We start from the raw sequence: 9,569 nt of genomic DNA, 5'->3' as shown, positions 1-9,569 counted from the left end.
CTGGGGCAGAGAGGCAGAAGGGACAAATCTTGGGCAAGTCTTGGGCATGCCTGGACATGTCTAGGGGCTGACTCAAGTCCTCTGCCTAAGCAGGAATTTGAAATAGCTGGGGCAGCGCCTTACTGAAGCCTGTCACGGCCCCAGTCTGGTTTCCAGGTCTTTCAGCCCATGTGTCTGAATCCCACAACCAGGTGCTCAGCACCATATCTTCTTTCTTCGAATGAGTCACATGATTGGAGGTTATATTATTAAGGTACCCATGGTGATACATCATGGACTGGAAGCTTTTGAGTTGTGTTTTGTCAAGAGGCAGTGTGGATAGCAGAGGGAAATGTTCCAGAGGTGATTCCAACTTCCTCCAGGGTGAAAATAGTTCATCAAGATCAACCTGCCATCAAATGAAAAGCTATGATCCACTAGGGATGTTATTACATGAGCTACTTTCTAGAGTCACAGGTTGTATCTGCAGCACAAGCCTAAGAACAACTGAAGAGATTCATGCAGGTATCCCATAGAGCCGTGCCACAGAAATTGCAAGTGAAAGTAAGCGGTTGTGAGGATGCAGAGGGATGATCCCCATGCAGCTAAGGACAAAGCAAGGTGTGGACAGAGAGGGTGAAGCAGAGGCTTCAAATCACATGATGCTACAACAATTAGGAACAACTCTTTCAGAAACCAGTCCTTGCAAAGAAGAATGATGCATGTCTGTGGTCCCAGCAATCAGTAGGTGGAAGTAGGTTGATCATGGGTTCAAGGTCAAGCGAGTCTGGGCAATGGAATGAAAACCTGTCTCAAAAATTCAAAAACTAACTGTAACAATAACAACAAAAAATACACGTCTTTGGAAAATTTTTTGCCAGTAAAATCAAAAGAGTATGAATATGTAAAATACATAAGATTCCAAGACTGGGAATTAATTACATTACAGCTCAACAGAAGCAAGAAGAAACAGCATACAGGTTTAAAATATTTAACATTTTTGAAAATATGCACATTTTAAGGCCCATCATACTGATTATTGGTTGTTTTAAAAACAAAACAGTGTAAAGCAAATTGTATGGCAGTGACAATTTTACTCTATATTTGATAATATTGGGGCAAAATTTTAAATATCATAATCTATCACTTGAAAACTTGATTATTTTAATGATGTATGACTTTAATTAGTAATATGGTTATCTTTAAAATATATGTATACTTATTATTTGAGTTTCCAGTTCAAATAATTTGCTTATTTTAAAACTGAGCCTGTTTATATCTAATACTTCTTTATATATTAAATAACCTACCAGGGATTATAAATAATTTCTCATTTATGCACTTGAATTATAATATTCCCCTAATTTTACCATTTTTGCTGTTTCTAAACTAATCTTTGAGTAGTATCTTTCAAGTCTAGCATTCTTTCTCCCCAAACTTAATATTGGAAGGTTAAAAAATAAGGCTGCCAGTCATTCTTGCCATGTAATTTATGTTGACTTGTCTCTACTCCGTTGACTTTTCTCTACTTACCTGATATATTCTTCAGTTTTACAGCACCATTCCTTATTTTTAAATTTCATTTTACAGGCAATGATGAGTATGGAGAGGAAATTAAAATTTGCCCTATGGAGTAAATAATTGATAAAATCCCATTTGTAAAAATTATAATTTCCCTCCCCTTAGTAGCTCATTTCAATGATTTTAATCTCTCACCTCAAGCACTGTGGAGTACTTTCAGTTCTTAGATCCTTGCTTTTGAACTGGTCTGCAGTGAGCTGTATAAGAATTTACACATGTTTTCATCTTGTTTTCCCTTTCAGTGACTTAACCAGGATCTACATTTTTACAGTCTTCTAGGGATTCATCTGTCCATCACTGTTTGTATTTTTAGGGAAATGTAAAAATAACAAATTTATTAATATCTTAGATGATGAGGCTCATAAAAGTTAAAATTATGGACTGTTTTATCTGAAATCTATAATTTTTGCTAATTTTGTATATCCCTACCTTAAGATATTCAGTTTAAATACTTGAACACTTGAGTTTGAATCTGAGTACTAGAACCTTCCATTCTTGATAATCACCATTAAGATGAGATCCCAAGCACCATGCCCCCTGGTTAATCTCCAGTCCATGGAAACAGTATGTGACATCCTGTTATTATTATTATTAGAGAAAACACTAACTTTTTGTCTTTGAAGGAGAGAATTAGAGGAAGAAAGAGTATTTAATCTATCATTACATGCTAAAAGATTATTTATATTTATTAATTCATGAATATATTTATTTACAATGTATTTATATGGCATGGATTACACTAGACAGAATTGGAGATAATAAAAGGATTATTTATTTTGGCGTACAGACTTGAAGGGGAAGCTACGTGATGGCAGGAAAAATGATAGCATGAGGAGAGGGTGGACATGACCCCAGGCCAACATCAGGTGGACAATAGCAACAGGAGAGTGTGTGTCAAACAGTTTCCCCAAAACTAGCTATAAAACCCATAAGCCTGCTTCTAACAATACACTACCACCAGGGGGCGTTAATTCCCAAATCTCCCTATCAGCTGGGAACCTGGCATTCAAAACACCTAAATTTACGGGGGACACCTGAATCAAACCACCACACAAGCTAAATCATCACTGATCCTTTAAAAAACCCACTTTGAGCTGGAGAGATGGCTTAGTGGTTAAGTGCTTGCCTGTGAAACCTAAGGACCCCGGTTTGAGGCTCAACCTCCAGGACCCACATTAGCTAGATGCACAAGGGGGCACATACATCTGGAGTTCTTTGCAGTGGCCAGAGGCCCTGGTGTGCCCATGCTCTCTCTATATATATCTGCCTCTTCCTCTCTCTCTGCCTGTCGCTTTCAAATAACTAAATAAAAATAAACAAAAATTCTCTTCATTTAATTATGTCTTGGTGATTGTCGGTAGCTTGATAATGGAGAGCGGGGCTCATGTTTGGATATGGTTCTGACTTGTTTCCCAGCACCAGCTATGGGTCCCATTCCACTGAGGGGATCAGTTAGCCAGATCAAGAGCAGATGGTTTCCCACCAAGGCTGTGTGCCACTACTGCACTTATGTGAGCATCATGACAGGTTATTTGCTGCTAAGTAGGTTAGACCATGAGTTGCTTGGACAGATATTGGTCATTTTCCCCCAGTTGCCCATGTAACACCTACTGGCACTAGATGCGCTGACTGTCTAGAGACTGACTCGCTTCCAGCTTCTAGTCATGTGATTCCATGTTACCATTTTACTTGTCAACCACATATGGTGTCTTCAGCAGTAGGGTCTTATCACTATTAAATTCTCTATAAAAAAATAAGAGTTATCCCATTTGTCTGGTGCTAACTTTACTCTCCGTTGGAGAATCTGCTTCTCTTTTTCAGATAGACACAGACCCTAAGGAGAGAACCATCCCATCATACCTCAATAGGGCCCCAGCTGAAACTAAGAATAATTGGCAGAACAAGCAAGGGTGCTGTTTTCTTGGTGAACTGGGTACGAGCACAAGGGTGAAGAAGATTGACACAGAAAACAATCAAATCCTACCAAATCAGATATCCAGAGACCCAGAGGCCCCCAACACCTCATCACTGAAGCAGACCAAAAATGAACCCAACATGGCTCAGGGAAATTTTGTGGAAGAGGGGCCGGAAAGAATGTCAGAGCCACATGTTAGGTCATGGTACACAGAAACATTTCTCCTACCCATAACTGTGGGCTAACTCCACAATGCACAACCCATATACCTCAACAAGGAGGAGTTAGGGGGAGGGGGTAGGACATGGATGAGCCTAACAATGGTACCAATTTGACTGTATTCACTTAGTACAAAACTAATTAATAAAAAATAAATTTAAAAAAAAGAGAGAGAAGGCAACATACAGAATAGGAAAAAACTATTTGCAAGTACTGTATCTGATTAAGGACTTGTATGTAAGAATATAAAAACACATAAACAAGAAGTTTGGAAAAAAATGTAGCTATAAGGAGTTTCCTATTTATTCAACATATGTTAAGAACATTAGCACATCAGTTTTATTCCTTGCTGTTTCCATTAACTTGGTATATGATCTTTAGAAGAATTTGATTTTGTAACCCATGTTTTCTGAAGTGAATTCCTTAACAGTGAAACACAAACTGATCTACATCTAGTGACTTCTCAGTAATTTATAGGAAGGAAATAAATCAAAGGACATATTAACAATCATATGATAAGCCAATTATAGTACATGTTATGTTGTGTAGTTATGATTTTATGACCATATATTTACAGTTATGATATATAATCTATACAATCAAAAGCCATGATATGGAAATCTTATGTACTTGAATAAATTGAATGGGTTCACTATATACAATATATCTATGGAGCTACTTGACAGTTTTATTGCAATTGAACATTGGATTAAAAATTTTTTTGCAAACAAAGTTTTATAGTTATAATGACATATTTCTCTACCATACCAATAAAGTTTTTAAAATATTCCTAAAAATTTATTAGATTCTTACCAGCTTATAATGCCTCATATGTTAAACTAAAACATCAGTGCCATTAAATAATGTTTATAATTTTATTTGTTTTCAGAAAAACACAATTTGATTTAATTAAGTTAGCATTCCTTTTTTAACCACAACCATCTAAAAACATCATTAATAAGGGTCTGAAATCCACCAAGATAATCAAATATGAGAGAACTATATTTTACGAGTTGGAAATTTAAATTCTCCTATAGCATTCTTTTCCTGCACAAATGTCATATAAATAAGTTCTAATTTATCCCCCTTTAGATAATAAAGCATTCAACAAGACATAACTATAGTGGTTAATTTCTAACAACCATGACAGTTCCTGTGGCAATATGGGATCTTAATCAGTAACTGACCAATACAGAATAGATGGAAATAAATACAATTACCTTCTGCACCCCAGGGCCCTACTCTCGGGAGTCTACAATGTACATAGAAAAAAAATATATAAGCCTAAGAGATCAAAGGTGACTAGTTACATGCAGATCTGGGAAAGTTGGAGGTTGAGTCATATCTTGAAGAGGCTTAACAGATTAAGATATCTGTGAGGATCAGCAATGTTTACAGACTGCTTTAGGAAGAGGACACAAACATTTACCTGTCAGTGGAGAAAATAATTGCCAAACATATTCAAGACTGGGGCCAACTGAAGAGACTAGTGAGGCTGGAAGAAAAGATTAGAAAGTAATTATTGGGTTTTTCTGTATACATGAGAAAGGCACATATGAAATAAAACCTTTAATAAAAAAAGAGAATTGATGGTAAGACCCTATTGCTGAAGACTCCACATACTTGGGCTGCAAGGCCACTGAGAAATCCTGCGGGAACTGAGCTGTAGACCAGCTGACAGCTGGAAGAAGCCATTCTACATGCAGTTCAATGGGAGAAAGAGATGCCCCAGTGAAGATACTCAACAGTGGACACTGCAAGCCTTATAATTGGCCAGCCAGGCCAAATGAGCCATGGGTGCAATAGTGGCAGGTCTGTCATGGTGGAAACCAACTGCCCTCCAATTGGACTGTAGGCCCGCTCCATGGGGGGGGGGGGTGAGGATACATCCCTGATGCTGAAAACTTAAAACAGAGGTAGTCATGAGCCCTAGAGGTGTAACATCTGCTGATGTCTGGATAAGTATATATATACTATGCTTATCAAACTTCCCAGTAAGCAGGTCTGTTAATATTTATACCCTTATATTAACACTACTCTCACTTTGGGTAGAGAATCTTCTCTTTTCAGATGGCAGTGACCTTGGGATGACTCAGAAGGTATCATAGTGCTGGAAAGAAGTGACTGCACTACTGAGTAACATCTCAATCACTCCTTCCAAGGCTCAGGGTCTAATGTGGAAGAGGTGGCAGAAAGAATGCAAGAGCCAAAGAAAGGGTAGGACTCCTTACAACATGCTCCTCCAGACACAAAATGGCCTGCATATCCATGACCCAATAGTGTCTGACACTACCTACACAAGACCATCATAAGAGGAGGAAAAGATGATGACATCAAAATAAAAGAGAGACTGATTGAGACGGGGAGGGGATATGATGGAGAATGGAATTTCAAAGGGGAAAGTTGGGGGGAGGGAAAAGGTATTACCATGGGATAATCTTTATAATCATGGAAAATGTTAATAAAATTGAGAAAAAAATCTAGGGGAGGGCCTTGGGGGGGGAGCAGGATGTCACTCAGTGGTAGAAGAGCTCTTGTCTCATGTGAAAGGCCCCATGTCCTATCTCAAACACAGAAGGAAAAACAAATGAAAAATGTAAAATAAAATAGTGAATTGTCAGAGCGGGTAACCTTAGAACTTGGACTCTAATGAATAATGTCAGAGACAGGGAAGCTGATCTTGTGTAATTCTTCCCATGATGTCCAGGACACAAAGTCCAGAAAATAGGGTCTGCAAGAGATGAAAGAGTGAGCTTGGGCCCTCAGGTTTAGCCTGAACATAAATAAACATTCTTTCTCTCCCAAGATACAGAGATGAATACTTCTTACTTGGAGCCAAAGTTTAAATTAAGAATTCATTATACATAATTTCATATATAGAAAACAGTTACTTTTACACATATATAGTCCCAAGTACAGCAGTTAGACACAAGGTAAGAATATGGATATGTGGGATGGGAGTACAGAAGTGAAGGGCGAAGGATCAAGAAGGCAGAAGATTGTAGTAGATGTTGGATGCCAAGCCTGGGAACCTGATGCCAAATCATACTCATCCAACTTCCCTGGGGGCATCCTAGTGCCCTGGTGTAATGAAACTGCCCCACCCTTCAATTGTAGAGCCATCCTTCCACAGATTTACCCCACAGATTCACTCCCTTAGCTACTGTAACTCAATGACTGGCTTTCAAAGGCAGTTTAAACTTTCCTAGTTATAAACCTGTTTGACTCTGGGACAAGTACCTTAAAGGTCAATTGAAATTTTCATCTTTTCACTGGTATTTGTTTCTTAATGACTCACTTTTTTTCAACAAATGGTTATGAACTATTTACAAAATGTTACTGTAAATGGCCATCTTGTTCTTCCCTTAACAAAACACATTTGTAAAACTTTTAAGACTATGATTGAGCAACCTCAAACTTGTATGATTAATAGTTTTAACTTAACAAAAATCATTGCTGGCTTAAATAAAATAATATTTTCATTGAAAAAGATTAGCATGCTGTTGTTTTATTCTGAAATGCATTGATTCCTATAAAAAAATTTGTATGTAAAATGATTCTTTTGCCACATTACCAAAAGGCTTAATTATGAATAAAACATTTTAAACATAGAACTCTCATTTACAAAAGTTAGGATGAGGAGTTGGGTCCAAAGCCTGATATACTACCTTGTAGGATGGATCCTTATTTATTTTCATTTTTGTAAGTAAAGAAATGGCTCAGTAGTGCTGTGTTACATTATTTTCAAAAATTTATTTATATTTCATTTATTTGTTGGAATGAGAGAGAGAGAAAGAGAGATGGAGACCGAGAGATTGAGCACTCCAGGTCCTCTAGCCACTGCAAATGAACTCCAGACACATGCGCCACTATGAGCATCTGGCTTACATGGGTACTGGGAAACCAAACCTGGGTCCTTTGGCTTCCAAAGCAAGTCCCTCAACATCTATACTGTCTGTCCAGCTTCTGTTATATTAGTTAGTCTTTATAGGCATTAGTTTATTGTTTGGAATTCATATTTACTCTGGCATTCATAACTCAATAGCTACATTAGTCAACACATAGATATGAGTCTAGCTTTGATATTTGATAATTCTGTCAAAGTGGATACACATTTTCTCAATTCAAACAAAACAATATTAAATCCCACACAATCAAAAACTGGTTAGATATATTTGCCTGAGATTAATTACTACCTTTCTCAAAAGAGCAAACTTTTGGGGAATTTGGGACTTAATGGGCTCTGCTTGCCCTAATGTACTGATATTCTTAAAAGTTGTGGAAGGATGTCATGTCAGGTTTTGAATTGATGCTAATTTTTTGAGATGTGCATTTAGTGTTTGTTTTAGGAAATGCACCTTCATTTTGTTTACTTGTCTAGCTGTCCTGATAATATTTAGATTGGAGTGACATGGTAAAATGTTCTGATATAAAGATTTTATTAAAAAAAAAAAAAGACATACAGAGAGCCAGGCGTGGTGGTGCATGCCTTTAATCCCAACACTCAGGAGGCAGAGGTAGGAGGATCGATGTGAGTTCAAGGCTACCCTGAGACTTCATAGTGAGTTCCAGGTCAGCTTGGACTAAAGTGAGACCCTACCTCGAAAAATTAAAAAAAAAAAAAAAGAATAAAGGACTGGAGAGATGGCTCAGCAATTAAGGCACTTTCCTGCAAAGCCTAATGATCTGGATTTGATTCCCTAGTACCCATATGAAGCCAGATGAACAAGGTGGTGCATGCATCTAGAGTTCATTTGCAGCAGCTGGAGACACTAGCACTTCCATTCTCTCTCTATCTCTTCTCTCCTTTTATCACCCTCTGCTTGCAAATATAAAAAAGAAAGAAAGAAAGAGAGAGAGAGAGAAAGAAGGAGAGAGAGAGAGAGAGAGAGGGAGGGAGGGAGGGAGGGAGGGAGGGAAGGAAGAAGAAAAAGAAAGAAGAAATACAGGGCTGGAGAAATGGTTCAGCAGTTAAGGTGCTTGCTTACAAAGCCTAAGGGCCCAGGTTGGATTCTTCAGTATCCACATAAAGTGAGATGCACAAGGTAGCAATGCATCTGGAGTTTATTTGCTGTTGCTAGAGGATCTGGCATGCCCATTCTCTATCTGCCTCGCTCTCTCTCTCTCACTCTCTTTTCCAAATAAAAAAATAAATACTTTAAAAAATAAATACAGGGAGACGCGTGAAGGTCGGGGAGTCGGTTCGGCGCTCCTCTCGGCACGCGTGGACGCGCTGGGATGGATGCCTCCTCATCATCCTCTGCGGCGGGCTTGGGCTCCGTGGATCCCCAGCTGCGGCATTTCATCGAGGTGGAGATGCAGAAGCAGCGCTTCCAGCAGCTGGTGCACCAGATGACCGAACTTTGCTGGGAGAAGTGCATGGACAAGCCTGGGCCAAAACTGGACAGTCCAGCTGAGGCCTGTTTTGTAAACTGCGTTGAGCGCTTCATTGATACAAGCCAATTCCTCTTGAATCGACTGGAACAGACCCAGAAATACAAACCAGTCTTCTCAGAGAGGCTTTCTGACTGATCTCAGCATTACCTCTTTGGAAAAGTAGCTCAAGAAATGAAAAACTGTTGATGGAAGGTTGAAGAAATGGCTATGGGGGAATGGTTCCCAACTCTTGTCATTCTTGGGACGTCTTATCATCTGAGAATGAACAAAGACCAGTTTTGTGTAGGAGGGGTTGAGGGTCATATGTGTATTTGGTTGTGTTTTTAATGCTAATCATGTGAAAATAATTGAAAGATGAATGGAAAACTCTGAGTTGCATGTGGGGCTATGCTTTTCTCAAGGTCCCCTTAACTGCTTTGTATAATTTCAATAGTGGAACTGCTTTCTGTAATTTGATAGTGGGACCACATAGATAAAT

At 38.5% G+C, this 9,569-nt stretch overlaps 1 protein-coding gene across 1 annotated transcript; it reads left to right on the top strand.

The window, feature by feature from the left end:
• The first annotated feature begins 8,932 nt into the window (after positions 1–8,932).
• Positions 8,933–9,226, top strand: LOC101605342 (mitochondrial import inner membrane translocase subunit Tim8 A-like). Its single transcript, XM_045161117.1, has one exon. The coding sequence runs from the start codon at positions 8,933–8,935 to the stop codon at positions 9,224–9,226; it is 294 nt and encodes a 97-aa protein (XP_045017052.1).
• The last annotated feature ends 343 nt before the right edge of the window (positions 9,227–9,569 follow it).

Source organism: Jaculus jaculus, chromosome 10 (assembly GCF_020740685.1).
Source record: "Jaculus jaculus isolate mJacJac1 chromosome 10, mJacJac1.mat.Y.cur, whole genome shotgun sequence".
NCBI classification, from domain to species: Eukaryota; Metazoa; Chordata; class Mammalia; order Rodentia; family Dipodidae; genus Jaculus; species Jaculus jaculus.
Note: the sequence above shows the minus strand (reverse complement) of the source record. Positions and strands in the feature narration are given on the sequence as shown.